The sequence below is a fragment of the Nematolebias whitei genome, chromosome 6, assembly GCF_014905685.2.
Source record: "Nematolebias whitei isolate Nwh7 chromosome 6, NemWhi1, whole genome shotgun sequence".
In the NCBI taxonomy this organism is placed as follows: domain Eukaryota; kingdom Metazoa; phylum Chordata; class Actinopteri; order Cyprinodontiformes; family Rivulidae; genus Nematolebias; species Nematolebias whitei.
In genome coordinates, this window is record NC_056503.1 from 47,199,346 (window position 1) to 47,217,431 (window position 18,086).

The window sequence follows — 18,086 nt, forward strand, 5'->3', positions numbered from 1 at the left end:
ACTTTGAGCTAGCGTTTTTTGCCTTATAGCTTTTAGATGTTTTGCTTCTGTCGGCTTTAACCGCTCTCTCTCATGTTTGTCAGTAATGTCTTTCAGCTCTCAGAGTTCACCAGCAGAAAATGACTTTTCTCTGTTTTCTTTCCGTTGCGTTACGATGGACACTGGTACTGAAAAATACCTCACAAACATCGTGTGTGTGTAAAACTTGCTTTTCATGGCGATAGGACTTTGATCCCTGCTGGCCTTGGGTCCAAATGACCTACAACACCCAGCCTTAGAACTGATGCCTCCTGCGGCCTTTTGACCCAAGGGCAGCAGGAGGGTCACAGCACGTGTCAGTCCATCATGTGAGCGTCATGTCACCCCAGTTTCAGCTGCATTCAGATAATGTTTGTGTTTTTCTACAACATTCAGTTCCTGTGGAGCAGAACTCACAAGGTGAAACCGGGCGGCTGCAGCTGTTGCCTCGTCTCTCCTCTCGGGCGTTGTGTGACGTTCGTTCTTGCCTTTTAGAAAGCCGTCTGGGCACAGAACCCCACCCCGACCAATCAAACGAGGCGAACCCAGGCCCGGTCATCCAATGGTCACAGAGATCTGGGTATAAAAGCTAAAGTCCGTTACCTGTCAGCTGGGCGACCCCTACATTAGGTGGACAGGATCTGATCCCGGGATCTGTTACTTCTTTCTTTTCTCCTGAGCAGGTAAACAAAAAAACATGCACATTTTGTGTTTTTGAAGAGTCAGTGGAAAAATATTGAGGATATATTTGAAAAGTTTCCACAAATGCTCCTTGTGAAAGAAAATCTAGCTGAAATATAAACGCATGTTAAAGAAATCAGGCCTTTTTGAGAATTCAGAGCTGTAAAAGTTATTTTTTATTCTGTTTCGGATTTCTCTCATCTTTCATGAAACGGCCACCACATGTTAAATACATGCATCGTGTATGGTCACGCTTCTGTCTGAGCAACAGCTGCCCTGAAATCTAGCTTCGTTTTGTGAGAAACTTGACGTTTTTGGACACGTTGCAGCAACGTGTCACTGCAACAGTTGTGTCTCTCTGTCAGCTGTTGCTGACGCCTGCAGATCTGACCCGAGCTGTGTCTTTGGATGCTTTTAGGAGTGCTGGATTTAGCCTCGAGGCATCTGTGAGGCACGCGGACGTTGACCTTTAGGCGTTCCAGGTTTCAGAGCAAACAGACTCTGCCTGAAAGATAGAGATGAACCTACATTAGGAATGATGCTTATTTCTCAACAGAATTGTAGAATTCTGCAGCTTCAGTCTAATTCTGCAGTTTAAAAAGCTAATTTTAGTATTTTTTGTACCTTAAAGTTACTACTTCTGGAGCAAAAACTTAAAAAAAAATACTCAGAAGTTTCACTAAAAGCTTAAAGTAAAAGTAAGTTAGGCTGGTTGGAGTGAAAATCTTTTCTGCAGCATGCTAAAAATACTGAAGAGTTGGTGGGGCTGCAGTCGTGCTAATAATAATCTGAGCAGTGATAACAGGTGGTGAGACAGGATGACAGGGAGACAGGGTCATTTATGGAGGAGAAAGTAAAAAGACCCGTTTATAAGGAGCTCAGAGAAACACCAAACACCACTTTATTTGACTCCTTACATGCAACGAACGGCATTAGAATCACATTTAAACCAGATTTCCAAGTTTCTCCGACACTGATTTAATCCGGCTCAGTTAGAATCTAGTCTTCGTTGCATTTTCATTGAACGGTTCTGAAAAACGAACACCACCTTCTTTGTCCTTTCTCAGACAAAGAACCGCAGCCATGACGAAGAACTGCCACAACGACTACAAAATGAAGTTCTCCACGGACGAGGAGTTCCCCGATCTCTCGCTGCACAACAACCACATGGCCAAGGTCCAAATCAACACGTTTTGAGCATTTAGGACACTTTTGTTATTTAGTTGCATCACTTCAAACAGTTTGTGTGTTTCTTGCACGCCAACATGCTCCATTCAAACAGCATGGTCTGTCACTCCTCACGTTCAGCTTGTGTCACCTGCTGCAGGTGCTGAACAAGGAGATCTACGAAAAGCTGAGGGGCAAGTCCACCCCAAGTGGCTTCACCGTGGATGACGTCATCCAGACCGGTGTTGACAACCCTGGTAAGAAGAAGCGTGTCGTCAGCATAGAAACAAACGCCAACAGATCTAGTTTCTTATCGTTTACGGCTGAAGAACACCACCGTGTTGTTATCTCCTCGTCCCTAAGGTCACCCCTTCATCATGACCGTGGGCTGTGTCGCTGGTGACGAGGAGTCCTACGAGTTCTTCAAGGAGCTGCTGGACCCAATCATCTCCGACCGTCACGGTGGATACAAGCCCACCGACAAGCACAAGACCGACCTGAACTTCGAGAACCTGAAGGTGAAGAGCCAAGACATGCATGACGGTACCAGATTTAGACCGGTGGTTCCTGAACATTTTAAACTTATGACCCACAAATACCATACCACTTTATTTATAAAGCACTTAAAACAGCAGCAAGGCCAACCAAAGCGCTGTACAGCAGACACAAGCAAGCAAAGGACATGGAATAAAAACATGGATCCAAATGAAAAAAGATACAGACAGGTTAAAAATGAATGACAGTGTCAAAAGGCCGGGTATAAAAGTGGGTTTTTAAGCAAGACTTAAAAACTGTGAGAGTGGGCGCCTGCCTGACGTAGACGTGCAGTAGACAAATAACAAAGGCAGAGACTCATGACCCAAGTTATGGCTGGTTATGACCCATTAGCATTGGTAATAAATGGTAAATGGACTGTACTTTTATAGCACCAGCATCTTATCAAGACACAAAGCTCTTTACAATCTGTGCCTCATTTACCCATTCATACAGCTCTATACTAGATCTGTACAAAGAATAATCAGTGCTTTATCACATTCATACACTGATGGAACACACATCGGAGGCAATGAGGGGTTCAGTGTCTTGCCCAGGGACACTTCAACATGTGACTGCTGCTGGAATCGAACCCCCAACTCTTGCATTGGAGAACGACTGCTCTAACAACTCAGCCACAATGAGCTAAATAAAAGTACTCTGTCCGATCCCTAAAAAAAAAAAAACTTTTTAGAGAAAGAAACCAAATCGGGACCAACTTTTCTCATAACGGTTATCTAAATTAAAAAGTTGTAAATTGCCAACTACATGTTTATTTACCAACGGAAGTGACTGAAAGTAGGTCAACAACGAACGGTGATGTTCATGGAAGAGCCGTATGGGATGGAGATCAAATAATTTTATGTACTGGTGCGTATTTACACTCAGGTTTGTCGAGTTAAATGCACAGACAAACGTGCACATTGAGTGCACGGCAGCATTTCAGAATGGCATATTGAAATATTTGGAAAACTACTCGAGTTTTCAAGCGGCACCATTTATTATGGGTCAGGTTAAACTTTTCACGTTTGGCTTCATAGTTTGCTACGAGTACCGTTAACCGATAAAAAAGTATCGACACAAACAGCCCACAACTCTTGTACTGCTTTTTATGCTCCATAATGATTACGTATGGCTAAAATATGCGCTCAGATCATCACCAGATAGTGTTTGATGATCCACGGTGGGGTCCTGACCCCAACCTTTGAGACCACTGGTCCTGGTTGAGTTACCCAGTCGGCGTCTCCAGCTCATATTCGGTCGTTAATCTGTCCAAAGTGAGTGGAACGAAAGCAGAAACTTTTGTTTCACCATCAGGGCGGTGACGACCTGGACCCCAACTACGTGCTGTCCAGCCGTGTGCGTACCGGCCGCAGCATTAAGGGATTCACCCTGCCCCCCCACAACAGCCGTGGCGAGCGCAGAGGCATTGAGAAGCTGTCCATTGAGGGTGAGTGTCCACCTGCTGTGTCCTTGTTGGACAGTTAGTTACTTCTTTCTTCTGAACCTTCCTCTAATTAATACTTTCCCTCTCAGCTCTGTCCAGCCTGGAGGGTGAGTTCAAGGGGAAGTACTACCCCCTGAATGGCATGACCGACGCCGAGCAGGAGCAGCTGATTGCCGATCACTTCCTGTTTGACAAGCCGGTGTCCCCTCTGCTGACCTGCGCCGGTATGGCCCGCGACTGGCCCGACGCCAGAGGCATCTGGTGAGAACCACAGACCGGAAGTCAACTTTGGGCACGGGGGCCTGTTGTAAAAGGTCAAAAGGTCATCTGAAGGACAACTGAACGCCTTCCCCAAAGTCTCTGCAGCATTTAGCTGTTAATTTAGTAAATGTTGAGAGATCTTTCATCTGGTTGCTTCGCTTAAAACTCTGCTTCAGCAAACTCGTTCCTTTTGTCTTCTTTTTATGTTTGGCTATATTTAGGCTTCTTTTAGCTTCTGGGTAGGCTTTTCAAACTTTTAGCTAGCCTTTTAATCTTTTCAGCAAAGCTTTGGCTGGTTTAAGCTAAACTTTTGTTACTTTTAGCTGGTGGTCTGCTACTTCAGCATGATCCAACTAGCACTTTTTCACTTTTAACTATATTTTTGCAACCTAAGTTTTGGCCAGCTTTATGCTACTTTTAGCTTTTAGCCATTGTTCTGCTACTTTCCCTACTTGTACTTACTGGACTGAGCTGAAGTTTTGCTGCTGCAGGCACAACGACAGCAAGACCTTCCTGGTCTGGGTGAACGAGGAGGACCACCTGCGTGTCATCTCCATGCAGAAGGGCGGCAACATGAAGGAGGTCTTCAGGCGCTTCTGCGTTGGCTTGCAGAAGGTAAAGCAACTTTTTTTTTTTTTTTTTACATCATCACCTCGCGTGCATTGATCGTGTAACCGTTACGCGACTTAACCCAACTCAGCCTTGTCAGATCGAACTGGATTATTGAGCATCAAGACGTTACATGACTTCAGTTTTCTCTCCCCTGGTCAGATTGAGGAGATCTTCAAGAAGCACAACCACGGCTTCATGTGGAACGAGCACTTGGGCTACATCCTGACCTGCCCCTCCAACCTGGGAACCGGTCTGCGTGGTGGCGTGCACGTCAAGCTGCCCAAGCTCAGCACACACGCCAAGTTTGAGGAGATCCTGACCAGGCTGCGTCTGCAGAAACGTGGCACAGGTACTGCAGAACAGACCCGTTTGGATCTGTGCACGACGACTGGACGTTTCACCCTGTCTTTTGTCCTCCAGGTGGTGTGGACACGGCCTCCGTGGGTGGCGTGTTCGACATCTCCAACGCTGACCGTCTGGGCTCCTCCGAGGTGGAGCAGGTGCAGCTGGTGGTCGACGGCGTCAAGCTGATGGTGGAGATGGAGAAGAAGCTGGAGAAGGGAGAGTCCATCGATGGCATGATCCCCGCTCAGAAGTGAAGTGGACAGACAACCCATGACTGAATGACTGTCTGCGTTTGTTGTTTTTTTATTTTATAAGAACGAACATGTAGCCTCGTTGTGAAGTTAATCGACTGGTTTCGGCCAAACGGCTACTTCCTGCTCACTTCTTTCCATCAAGACGCTCCACTCGTCTTTCTGCTCCTTCCTTCAGGTCTTCTGTTTCCTTCTTTTATCCAAACATCCTCCCATCTCCTCTGTAACATCCTGGGATCAATCCACACGGTCGGGTCGTGGCTATGTAAACGCACCAAGAGAAAAACTTTTTTTTGGTTGTAAAATATAGCTGAACTATTAAACAAAGCCCCATGTAACAATCACGCCATCTCAATGTTCTTAATAAAAGCAGATTTGTTGCAACTCCCCACAACAAATGGATTTCGGTGTGCAGCAAACGAGAATCACAAGGGCAAAATGTAAAAGAGGTTGAAGGTCTTTATTTCTGCGTCACACATTTCCTAGGAGACATGCAGGATTGCAGGTCCGTATTGGTTTCAGCCCGCACGTTGGGTTTAAACACAGCAGACCTGCAGCCTTAAAGCATCAGAACATCCTCAGGTGGCGAGGCCGAGTCGTAAACAAAAACAAGTCGTGTAACTAGCCCTAAATCACAGCTTTACATATTCAGACAGTGGACACCTGAAATCTCCCACCAGGCAGCACAGATCAGAAAAGTCTCTACTCCTGCTCGTTTCTAGACAATTACAAGCAGCGCTGGTTTCTACCGCCTCTCAATGCAGGAACACACGGTCCACGCAGCGTTTGGTCGACTGTACAATTCAGATTTCCGTACGTTTGTTCTGTGATGAGCAGAAAAGTGCTTTTAGAAAAGCAAACAAAGCAGTGGTCACATTCCTCTCTCAAACGTCCCGCTCGTCAGGCCGTCTGACTGGATAACAGTCTCTGAAGGGTCAACAGTCTTTCGAGCAGCGCTTCAGTCTGGCTGGTCAACAGAAGTCTACAGTTGGTGTGTTGCGGAGGTTCGAAGCACAAATAAAACCATCGCTTCAAAGGACAGACGGAGAAACTAGTCAAAGGATAAAGATGTTTTCAAACTGTGGCATCACTCAAACAAAATGGCACATCAACAGTTGAAAGGTTGTTTTTAAAAGTAACATGGAAAGTCAAGGACCTCGTTCAGACCTGGTACCAACAGCTGTCCTGAGTAATCAGACTACAATTGGATCATGCTAAGTACTGGTGTGAAGGACCTCAAAGTGCGTTGAAACGGTTTTCACTCAGACCACCATTGGAGATGGTCTGGATCCTGTTAGTCCACCTCTGGGCAGTCCGTCCTGAGCCACGGTGTAGAACAGGACTGTTCAACTAAACTGCTCAGGGGGCCACAGTTACTGAAAGCAAGAGCTCAGGAGCCGGACATACAGCAGTTATTGTCATCAAGTTTGTTTTACGGTTTAAAATCCAGTTTTATTTAAAAATGAACCCATTGGTGGGCCTAACTGAGCTCATCGGTGGGCCAATTTGGCCCCCAGGTCACCAGTTGAATAGCCCTGGTGTTGAAACTCTTATTGACATGGACAGGGCATTCTTGTAAAAGAGGTTAATAATCTCAATGGATTTCTTCCTGGTAAAATAAAGGTTTAATAATAAAAAAATAAAAAGAAGTGAATGGACCGAACACAGCCCAGCAGAGTCGTGTTCAGCTGCCAGCTGATTAAAGGGAACAAACAGATCCTTGGCAATGTTTATAAAATATGGCTTTTTTTGGCTAAAAAAAGTTATAAAGAGCCATTTATCAGAATTATTTTTATTGATAAGAAGTCAGTTTTGTTGGGACTTTATTAATCAGAACAGATTAATGTTCTGATTATTTAAAGACCACCATGGTGGTCACGAAACAGTCTGAGCAGAGTTATGCTGCATCACATTCAGAGCTCATGTTCAATTAGAAGCTGGCTAAAGAACAGCTCATGGTCGTCAGCATACGGTGTCACCGCGGTGGATTATCACAGGTTAAAATCTTCAGCTTTGCTCCGACAATGAGAAGTCACGAACCATCGTCGGCTTCTTTATTTCTCCTGAATCTCGACTGAATGATAAGGATAAGGAGTTCTGTCCCACACAACTCCACATCGATGTGACTTAAACAGATGTGAGCCGTGTTAATGTCAAAATAAAAACGCTCGTCGTCAAACTACTCAAGAAGGATGTAAATGTCAGGTCTGAATAGGACCATGATGTTGCATGGAAAGGTATTTGAAATGACATTAATACTTTAGAAAGAAATGGTCGATTAAAGCAGTACCGAGGAAAAACTGGCAGAAAAGTGCTCAATTGATGTCGACAATAAAACAAAATCTAAACGAAAAGAGAAAAACCCACGAAGGAGTTAATGAACAGTCCTTGTGGCAGTTTGGACCAGACGTGAGGAAAACAACAACAACGGCTTCAGAGTTTATGAAGTTCTGACGGAAGAAGTCCCGACTGCTGCGGGGTCTTCTGAACCGGTAAAAACTACAGAAATAAAACATCTGGCAAATGTTTTAGATGAAGTAAAGGCTTTTCTTATAAACACTGAAGACGATTATTATTATTTTTTAATATCACAGAGTTGAATGGCCACAACACCTGATTAAAGCAAGAAAAACAACTTTATCTTTGTTTTATTTTCTCATCGGTACGTTAAATAGTATCTCAGTAATCCTTTCTAAAAGCCCCGCTTCAGGTAAAAGTAACAGATTGATCGGCTTAAAACTTGGTTAAAATAAATGTGAGCTCTTTAGGAGACATGTTGATGTGAGGAAACCCACGATTCTAATCTCCAACTTTTACTGCGCGTCCTCTAATCGACCCCGTCTGCAACTAAAGAGCCCTACAGTTGGACTCGTACGGTCCGGTTTGTCGTGGCTCATCTGCTGGATGTCAACATTTGTACCTGAACGCTACAAGCCCACCGGGCAGAAACGTAAACGTCGTTTTGCTTCAAACTTCTTTTAGTCTGCCAAGTCTCCGCATTTCCGCAAGTCTCCCTCTGGAGGCCGGAGGTCTTTCTGTGACGTCCGTTTCCAATTCTGACAACATATTTGCCTGTTTTCAAAAAAAAAACTAAAGGGAAAAAAAAAACATATTACACAAAAATAATTATAAAACTTATTTAAATAGCAGCTCTTTAAAAAGGAATAATGACAAACAACAGAAATAACAAATTATCACTCTCCATCATTCTCTGCAACAACATCCACATCAGCCTCAAATTCAATTCTGTTGAAAAAAAAAAAAAAGTCTCTATGGCGTCATAAACTAGGTGGGAGCAGGTGCTGCGCAGGGTTCAAAGGTCACCACACGCCTGTCTGCATCCATCCGTCCAGCTGAGATGGGTGGAGTCAGGAAGCTGAAGGTCTTCAGGTGGAGGTGAGGCTAACCACATCAGATGAGGAAGAGGAGAGTGTTTGTCCTTCCTCCTCCACCTGTCTGTCACCGATCTGCCCCACCCCCCGGTGCTCTCAGAGCTCCAGCTCCTTGGACACTTTGGTGGCGATGTCTCTAAAGGCTAACGGCGCCCCCCACAGGCGCTTGAACTTCACCCCGCTGCTCTGGCCCAGCCCGGTGGGCAGCTGGCACACCTCGGCCTCGAAGGCCACTCGGGCGCCGGCTGCTCCGTGGGTGCAGGATAGGAGGAAAGGCCCGGCCAGGTGGACCTGGCAGCCGCAGCCCTGCGCCGCCTCGCGCAGAGCCAGCACCACCTCGGCCGGGTCTCGGGGGCTCCGCACCCTCACATCCCAGCCGCATCGGGGGGTCCGGGGCTCGACCGCTTTTTGATGCCCAGATAGATGGCGACTGGAGAGAGCGAGAGGAGGGAGGATGTGAAACATGAAGGGAATAACCGAGGTGAGGTTGGTGTGAGGCGTCCGAGGGTTGACGAGGGAGGGAGGGAGAAAAGGGGAGAGAGAGAAGGAGGAAGAGTTTTGAGGGTAGGAGTGAAATGCAGAGAAGTGAACAAATGATTGTTTAGGGAAAAAGAAGAGAAGACGCATAATTAAAAACAAATTGAATAAATCTGTACTTTTCAGTCAGATGATTATTTTTATCAGAACCTCAGTTACTGCTCTGACATCTTCAAACACAGATGCATAAATAAAACACAGACGCCTCGTGACATGTTGACTACAGTTTCAAAATATCTACAGAGGCACTTCCTCAAACAGACACAGGAGCTAACACCAAAACATCAGCTGTGCAGGTGTGGGATCATCTAGCACGACACGAGCCACACACGGACGATGGGCAGCGTCGACGAGCCCGACGCTGCTGCAGCGTTACCTGCTCAGCTTAACCTGACACTGGACGGGAGCAGCAGCTGGAGCCGAGAGGAGGACAGGAAACCTTTTATGACCACATCTGGAAGCTCTTAATTAATAACATGCAGATGTTATAAAATGAACAGAATGAGTGAACGATGCCGCTCCTCCTTTTACTGGTGCTTTAGGTGGATTTCTGCGGCTTCAGAGGTTTTTGTTAACTCTACGACAAGCAGAACATTCCTCGCTGACGGAAACTCTTCTTCTTTCGGCTGTTCCCTCTTCAGGGGTTGCCATGGCGAGTCGTCCTCCATCTCACTCTGTCCTCACTCCAACCACCTCCATGTCTCTAACTGCATCCATACGTCTCCTCTTTGTCTTTTTCCTGGCAGCTGCATTTCTAACATCCTTCTACCAGTATACCCACTGTCCCTCCTCTGGACATGTCCAGACCATCTCAGTCTGGCCTCTCTAACTTTATCTTTATAATGTAGCTGTTTTTTTTAATATAATTTCTTCTATGTATTTTTCATTTTGTATGCTTTTATATGATTATCTATTGTTGTCTGCACCTCCTCTGTGTTCTTTATTTACAACACGTTTTGAGAAAGCAGCAGCTTTTCAAAGAGCCACAAAACAATTAATAAACTTTATTTAAACAAATTCCTTTTGACACACTGTGATTGTTAGACAAAATCTGAATGCAACATCTGCAAACTGGCTTTGGTTTGACCTTAAATCAGTCTCTGACAGTTGTTTCAGTGATTTATACTATTTTTCATCATTTTTCTTATAAGATGATCATTCTCTAATTTTACAGTTTATTTTTGTTGCAAAGCACTTTGTAGGAATTCTACATAAAAATGTATTAAATGTTTAGTCGGTAAAATGTAAAGCGCCCAGCTGGAGTCACAAAAGCTTTTTTGCTTCTGTGAAAAATAACGACTGATCCTGCAGACGATGGTCAACACCAGATTACTGGGTCCGCTCAGAAGAAGTCAAGGAGTAAAATTAAAAATTAAACTTTAGAAGTTGGGACATTGAGAAAAAAAAAGTCTTTCAGACTAAACCAGAGGAAGTGAACTCTATTTTTCATTTTTTCTTGTATCTAAGGTATATTTGTCTATTTTTGTTAAGTCATTGAACTTAGTTTATCAGGTTATAAATTTGCTTATTTTTTAGGTTTGATTTTTCTTTAATCATAATTGTTCAGGATACATTTGTTGGTTAGTAATTTGTTTAGTTTACATATTTATTTTTGATTGGGATGTGGGTATTAGAGGTATAAATATGTACTTTAGGGAGGTTTAGAGGCACGTGGGTGGTCATACTTTTTTTTTTTTACCAGTCGGAAGTGGAGCAACGACCTGAGCAGACACGCAGGATCTAGAGCAGGTGTGTCAGGAAGGGATCCTGTGATATGTACCAAACCGTTTGGCTGCCAATGGGAATAAATCTACCAGAAACTGCATTATTTGGACCTTTCCTTTGTACTGAGTATACCACAAACCCACGGAGCATCAAGTGATTACCGTATTTGCTGCCGTATAAAAGTCGCATCTATTATGCGCCACCGCTGACAACCCAGAAGTGTGGGCCGGTGTTGTGCCAAAAATCGACTGGCTGCCAAATGGCGGCCACGGATTTGTGCATGGGAGGACTTTAACAAGAATTTAAAAGATTAACACATAAAAACAATTATTTGTTTGCTCAACATTTAAGTGAAGGTGTGTCTCAGTTGAACTTTTTCTTAATAAATGCACTTTAACGATCAAATCAGCTGCATTTCGCCTGGGCGGAGCAGTGAAATGCAGCTGATTTGACGTTTGCTCCAGGAGTTCCAGAGCGAGATGAAGGCAGCTTTGTATGGAGAGCCAAGTGTCTCGTTAATAACCAGTTTTCCATATTAATGCGACACTTGGCTTGCCATATGACTTGACTGCCCTCTAGCGGCTGAAAATGGTAGTGTTCAATATTTTCCATGTCAGAATGAATGAAATCGTCAGATCTCAGCCAGAAATTGGTTTATAAACATGGGGTGTATATACGTATATTAGTCGCTTCGCCATATAAGTAGCAGGGCACGCAAATTTATTCAAAAAGGTGTGACTTGTATGGTGAAAAGTACGGTATTTGAGTTACATTTTCCTTCAGTTAGATCATTTTTGGTTTTCATGGACAAATAGTTACGTCATAAGGGTTCTTGTCTGGATGCAACTTTTTATGTTTTTCTCATTAAAATTACACAGAACTTTAAAAGTTCTGGTGCCGTTTTAAATTTTTCTTTGGCTAAAACATTCAGTGACTATTACGTTTTTTAACTCGTGCTCTTTGCGACAAAAGCTCGAAAGAAGTGCACGGTACGAACTATCAGCACAAAGTGCGTCTTGTTATCGTTTTCACTTGAGAAAGAGTCACAGCTGATATCCTGTCAGTCTGTCCAAGAGGCTCCTTGGAGGCCCGTTTCAGCTCGTTCTTTAGAAACGTGACGATTTGTTGTGTCGTTCAGAACAGGTACTCACCTTGTGACCGGAGATCTGCTGATTCTCTCAGGTTCGTCTGTGACCCTCAAGAAGAAGACAAAGAATCTGTTAGGGATCAAGAGGTCGGACGCAGCCCCCCCATCAGACGTTTCCCTCTTTAATTGGATGTTAGCAGCACAGAGATGTTAAACCAGTGTGGACACAGAACATCAAATCACAGATGGGTCATCATGAGCCTGAGCTGCACTCAAACACTGATGGAGGCAAAACGACGGGACATGTGAGACGGGTCGACAAAGGAGGCGAGGCGGACACAGCCACGGACCGGCTCACACACGCGCCGGCCGACAAAGGTCAAAAGCAGGAAAAGTGAGTTTTAGGGAAACTAAAATCTCTGGAATGAGCTTCAGCTCGCAACAAAATGTTTGTCATGTTTTTAAACTATAAAATTAAAAAAGCTAAGCTTTTCATTAGACAAATTTACAGTCCTGTCAATATTATTTTACACAAATGAACAAATTATTAAACGTTTTGTGCTTTTTGGCCTCAGGTTTTTTCTACTTGTAATAAACCACAACTAAATTTTAGCTCAAGTTTAATTTTTTTTTTAATTTAGCCCCTAAAATCTCCACGTCCTTCATGAACTCATGCTGCAAAATAGATCCCCTTTTAGTTCAAATCTGGTCGATTTTAAAGACCGTTCAAATAAAGACTGCACTTCCTGTTTACCTTTCAGGCTGGTGACTTTTTGAGCTCTACTGGAAACTTGTTTGGCTCAAAGAGGAAAACTGAAAATAGTTAATTTTCTTAAATTTACCTTAAGAACACGACTGATTCTTGATGTCAAATAATAAAACTTTTTATTAATTAAGCCTGCACACAATCGTGCAAAATAAAGCAACAGATGTTGTGATGATTAGGTAATCGGAAGGTATTAAAATACTAAAACCTCAAGTAAAGTGCAGCTGTGTGGGTTTGAAGAGATGAGTAATTGTACAAACACACCGTGTGCGTACGACAGTGTGGGGCGGAGGGACTAAACGTTAATAAATTAGAAAACGAGACCAGCAGCGAACAACAGAACCAGCAGCCGGTCAGCTGTTTGAGAGGAGGACATCCTGGTTATATAACGAATCCTGGTTTAAACTGTCGGCTCAGTTGTGTCTGGAGGTTTTGTTGCCGACGTTCTGTCCTGCAGAGAGTTCAAACACGAGCTGCGTCACAGGTTCGAGGCTTCGCCGCTGCAAACTGAAGAGTAAAGACCAAAGTGTCTGCAGGTGAAGTTAGGGCCTTTGTCATGAGCTCGACGCAGGTTTAGACCGACCCGCTTCCAGCTCGGCTCTGAGGAGCTCCTCAGCTGCAGGCCACCGACTGTCCGACTGACATCATTTAACGAACCTAAACTGAGATCAGTCTGAAGCTGCTTTAGATAAATTACTTGTGACGTTTTACTCCAGATCCAAACATCTTCTTAACTCTGTTCAATCAGAAGTGTTTGAAACATCTAAACGCCTCCTACGAGCGACAAACTGACTCCAACCAGAAGTTTGAGTTCTCCGAGTTAGAAACGATGAAGTCAAAACCTAACGAATTCAAACCGACTAAAATCGGTTTATGAAAACTTAAGTTGGACTTTTTTTTTTCCAGGAAAAACAAAGTTTTTGCAGATTAAAGCTAAAACTGAATTCATAAATATAAAGTAGCAGCAGATGATAAAATAACACCATTTTAATTTTTAATGTCTTTCTCTCTCTGTCTAGTAATGAACCTTGAATCCACCCGGTGACCCGGTGACCCTCTTTCTGTCCGGACGTCTCCGAGAATCGTTTTTATTCCTCGAAGAGTTCTGTTCCGTTGACGAACGGGAAACGAGTTTAAATCTACTCCAGCTGCAACAAACTACTTTCAACACAGTCTTGAGAAGCTGCGATTGTTACACAGAACGATCGATTTCGTGCACGTCAGTGTGTCCACTCCAGCTGCTACAAGCGCGTGCATCTACACAAAGTTACACAACAACAACAACAACAACAACAACAACAACAACAACAACAACAAACGAACGGGTCCTCTCAGTGAAGCACGGCGGCTGTTTGCTGGAAAAAGCAGGAAATGTTCTGGATCATCTACGACCCGTTAAGGAGTTCTGCAGTGACCAGCCGAGCCAGCAGAGAGACAGACGGTCCAGAGAGACAGACAGTTCAGAGAGACAGACGGTCCAGAGAGACAGACGGTTCAGAGAGACAGACAAATGATCCAGAGAGACAGACGGTCCAGAGAGACAGACAGTCCAGAGAGACAGACGGTCCAGAGAGACAGACGGTCCAGAGAGACAGACGGTTCAGAGAGACAGATGGTCCAGAGAGACAGACGGTCCAGAGAGACAGACGGTTCAGAGAGACAGATGGTCCAGAGAGACAGACAAATGATCCAGAGAGACAGACGGTCCAGAGAGACAGACAGTTCAGAGAGACAGACGGTCCAGAGAGACAGACGGTCCAGAGAGACAGACGGTCCAGAGAGACAGACGGTCCAGAGAGACAGACAAATGATCCAGAGAGACAGAGGGTCCAGAGAGACAGACAGATGATCCAGAGAGACAGAGGGTCCAGAGAGACGGACAGTTCAGAGAGACAGACGGTCCAGAGACACAGACAGATGGTTCAGAGAGACGGACAGATGGTTCAGAGAGACAGACGGTCCAGACAGACAGACCTGAGAGACAGATGGTCAAGAGAGACAGACAGATGGTTCAGAGACAGACAGTCCAGACAGACCTGAGAGACAGATGGTCCAGAGAGACAGAGGGTCCAGAGAAACGGACAGTTCAGAGACAGACAGTTTAGAGAGACAGACCTGAGAGACAGATGATCCAGAGAGACAGTGGGTCTAGAGAGACAGACAGTTCAGACAGACAGATGGTTCAGAGAGACAGACGGTCCAGACAGATTGACAGACCTTAGAGACTTATGGTCCAGAGAGACAAAGGGTCCACAGAGACGGACAGTTCAGAGAGACAGACGGTCCAGAGAGACAGACGATCCAGAGAGACAGACAGATGGTTCAGAGAGACAGACGGTCCAGACAGACAGATCTGAGAGACAGATGGTCCAGAGAGACAGCGAGTCCAGAGAGACAGACATAGTCCAGAGAGACAGCGAGTCCAGAGAGACAGACAGATGGTCCAGAGACATAGACGGTCCAGAGAGACAGACGGTCCAGAGAGACAGACGTGTATAGAGACAGTCCAGTTGATCCATAAAGAAAAACGGTGTATAGAGAGACGGTCCAGAAAGACAGACGGTACAGAGACAGAAGGTCCAGAGATACAGAAGGTCCAGAGATACAGACGGTCCAGAGAGACAGACAGACGGTCCAGGGAGACAGATGGTCCAGAGAGACAGACAGTACAGAGACAGAAGGTCCAGAGAGAAAGAAGGTCCAGAGACACAGAAAGACAGACAGATCTGAAAGACAGACGTGTATAGAGACAGTCGGTTTTAGAAAGACAAACGATCCTGAGAGACAGACAGACCTGAGAGACATACAGTGTAGAGACACAGACCGTCTAGAGTCCAGGACAAACAGTCCAGACAGTCCAGAGAGACAGACAGTCAGTCAGACAGACAGCTGCTGGTCGGCCTTTTCAAACATGCAGCTTTCAGGTGAAGCTGTTCTACAGGAAGAAACAATCTGAGTTTCAAAAAGTTCAAATAGAAAAGAGACTGAAACTGGGCCACGGCTCCGGGTCGAACCGTTAGAACTCTTTAATGTTACTGACCCGAGTTCACTCCAGCCGCACTTTAAGGTGCTCATCATAACTAATAATAATTACAACATTATAACTTGTGTCAGACAGGAATCCAGAAATTGATGAAAATAAACGTGAATTTGTGTGAAGTGAAATTAATATTAACAACAATCTTTAGAAAAGATCAATTATAAAGATACAGAATAAAATGATTTGAAAATTAAATTATTTAAAAACTTGTGGTTTATTTCAAAGCATTTCAGGAATATTAAAAGATATATTTTATTCACGCAAACTGAGTATAAAGTATGAAGACTGACGACAAGAAGAAACTAAATTTGACCTAAAATTAGTCGACGTATGTCTCATTATCTGAACAGTAATTATTGATCATAAAAACAAACAAATAAATAAATAAATGGATTAAAATTTTGGAAAACAGTTTGTTAAAATGTTGCTAGTTGCAAAAAAGGCGTAGAAAGTTATTACGTTAATTTTTGGCAACTAGAATCTGTAGCAGTGTTTTCTTGTTAAAAAAAAAACAACAAATAAGTAAAAATATTAAAAAAAAAATCCCAGTTTCTTCTAAATGTTGTGTAAAATGTAAATAAATACTGAATGTAATGATTTACAAATCCCATAAAATCATATTTTATTCAAAATAGACCAAACTTAAACAAACTTAACACACTTAGGGGATAAAAGTTGGTAAATCTGAACTTAATTTTAGCAACACGTCTCAACAGAGTTGTTCCAAAACAAAAGGCTGGAACAGGAAGTGGTCCCAATCAGAACCAGCTGGAGGAGCATTTAGTAACTAATCAGGTGAATCAGAGGACTGGAGATGAACACTTTAGAAGTAAAGATGGGCAGAGGTTGACCATCAGGCTGTTCAAAACCAGTGGAACTCTTTCAGAATAAAGTTCCTGAATGAAAGACTTTAATCTCCATCATCTCCAGTTCATAATCTGATCCACAGATTAGAAGAATCTGTAGAAATCTGAGCTCAAAGGACGAGGCCCTCAGGGGTCACTGCGTTAAAACCAGGTCTGGTTCTGTTCACACACAGTTCGTCCACAGATGCTGCTTAAAGCTCTTTCAGACAAAGAAGCCAGATGTGAACAGAACCAGAGGTGAAGTCCAGAACTGCTCCGAGTAGAGCCTGACCGATACATCGGTAGGGTCGATATTTTAGGCCGATATAGGCGTTTGGGGACCCATCGGTACCGGTGAGAATTGTCCCATGCCCAAATATAAACACGGAACAAGCCGTGTCCTGACGGAAAAAGACGAAACTGTACAATGTAGAGAGCATGGTAAGTTTATTGTAACTGATCTGTAAAATAGATCAACGATAATAAATTCTCTTGTGCCTCTCAAGTTAGCAAGCTAACATTTAGCATAAGCTATTGCCTCGTAAATATTTATCCAGAACAATAAATGTAAGGTAGAGGTAAAATATATCAGTGTTAGTGACGATATCTTGGTCGTCCTCAGTGAAATGCTTTGTTTGTCTGAACTCTTTACTTCTCTGCAAAGAAACAAACTCTGCTGCGGTCAATACTAATTAGACCTCCATCAAACGTGACTGACTGTGCAAACGATGAACAGAGAAGGTGTTTCTTTAATTTATATTTTTGTAACACACTTGATAACTTTAAAGTGAATAGTGGAAGACAGAAAATGTAAAAGCACGTTATGAAGACTGGTTCAAGACTTCAAGCGTTAAAACAGGTTTAAAAATAGCTGTTCACTTACATTCATGGTGGACAAAGATCAAAAATTTCAGCCATTATATCGATTATTGGCATCAGCCTGTCCCTCCCAATACCTGTACTGGCGATAGACAAAATTTCTATATTGGTCTGGTTCTAGTTCTGAGGTCAGACGGGTCAAGATCCAAAGTTCTGCTTGGAAACAACGGTCAACGTGTCCTCCATACTAAAGGGGAGAGAAAACATCCAGCCTGTTATCAGCTCACAGTTCAGTTTCTTCCAAAACCTCCAACAACTGGTCTTCCTCCAACATCTGGTCTCTTCAGGTCATCTAAAACCTCCAACATCTGGTCTCTACAGGTCAACTAAATCCCCCAGCAACTGGTCTCCTCGGGTATTTTAAAATGTCCAACATCTGGTCTCTTGAGATCCTCTAAAATGTCCCACACCTGGTCTCCTGAGATATTTTAAAACGTCCAACATCAGGTCTCTTGAGATCCTCTAAAATGTCCAACAACTGGTCTCCTCAGGTATTTTA

General features: G+C 43.7%; 2 protein-coding genes across 2 annotated transcripts in view; one reads left to right on the top strand and one right to left on the bottom strand.

The window, feature by feature from the left end:
• Window positions 1–605: 605 nt before the first annotated feature.
• Window positions 606–5,660, top strand: ckmb (creatine kinase, muscle b). Its single transcript, XM_037677706.1, has 9 exons — window positions 606–701; window positions 1,767–1,875; window positions 2,027–2,123; window positions 2,230–2,384; window positions 3,718–3,850; window positions 3,937–4,108; window positions 4,600–4,723; window positions 4,880–5,069; window positions 5,141–5,660. The coding sequence occupies exons 2-9, from the start codon at window positions 1,783–1,785 to the stop codon at window positions 5,317–5,319; spliced, it is 1,143 nt and encodes a 380-aa protein (XP_037533634.1). The 5' UTR covers window positions 606–701; window positions 1,767–1,782; the 3' UTR covers window positions 5,320–5,660.
• Window positions 5,661–7,936: 2,276 nt separating this feature from the next.
• The window catches only part of mark4b (MAP/microtubule affinity-regulating kinase 4b), a 64,464-nt gene continuing 54,314 nt past the window's right edge, over window positions 7,937–18,086 (bottom strand). The window contains exons 17-18 of the mRNA XM_037677707.1: window positions 12,122–12,158; window positions 7,937–9,138 (exon numbers count right to left, since the gene is read on the bottom strand). Coding sequence (XP_037533635.1) covers window positions 8,805–9,138; window positions 12,122–12,158 — 371 coding nt within the window. The 3' untranslated portion in view covers window positions 7,937–8,804. The remainder of the gene's footprint in view (window positions 9,139–12,121; window positions 12,159–18,086) is intronic.

Bases quoted from the DNA above. Each gene is read 5' to 3' on its own strand.
- ckmb (XM_037677706.1), top strand. From the start codon at position 1,783: ATGACGAAGAACTGCCACAACGACTACAAAATGAAGTTCTCCACGGAC. The intron at 2,385-3,717 runs GTGAAGAGCCAA...TTTCACCATCAG, and splicing joins TGAACTTCGAGAACCTGAAG to GGCGGTGACGACCTGGACCC. The intron at 4,109-4,599 runs GTGAGAACCACA...TTGCTGCTGCAG, and splicing joins CCCGACGCCAGAGGCATCTG to GCACAACGACAGCAAGACCT.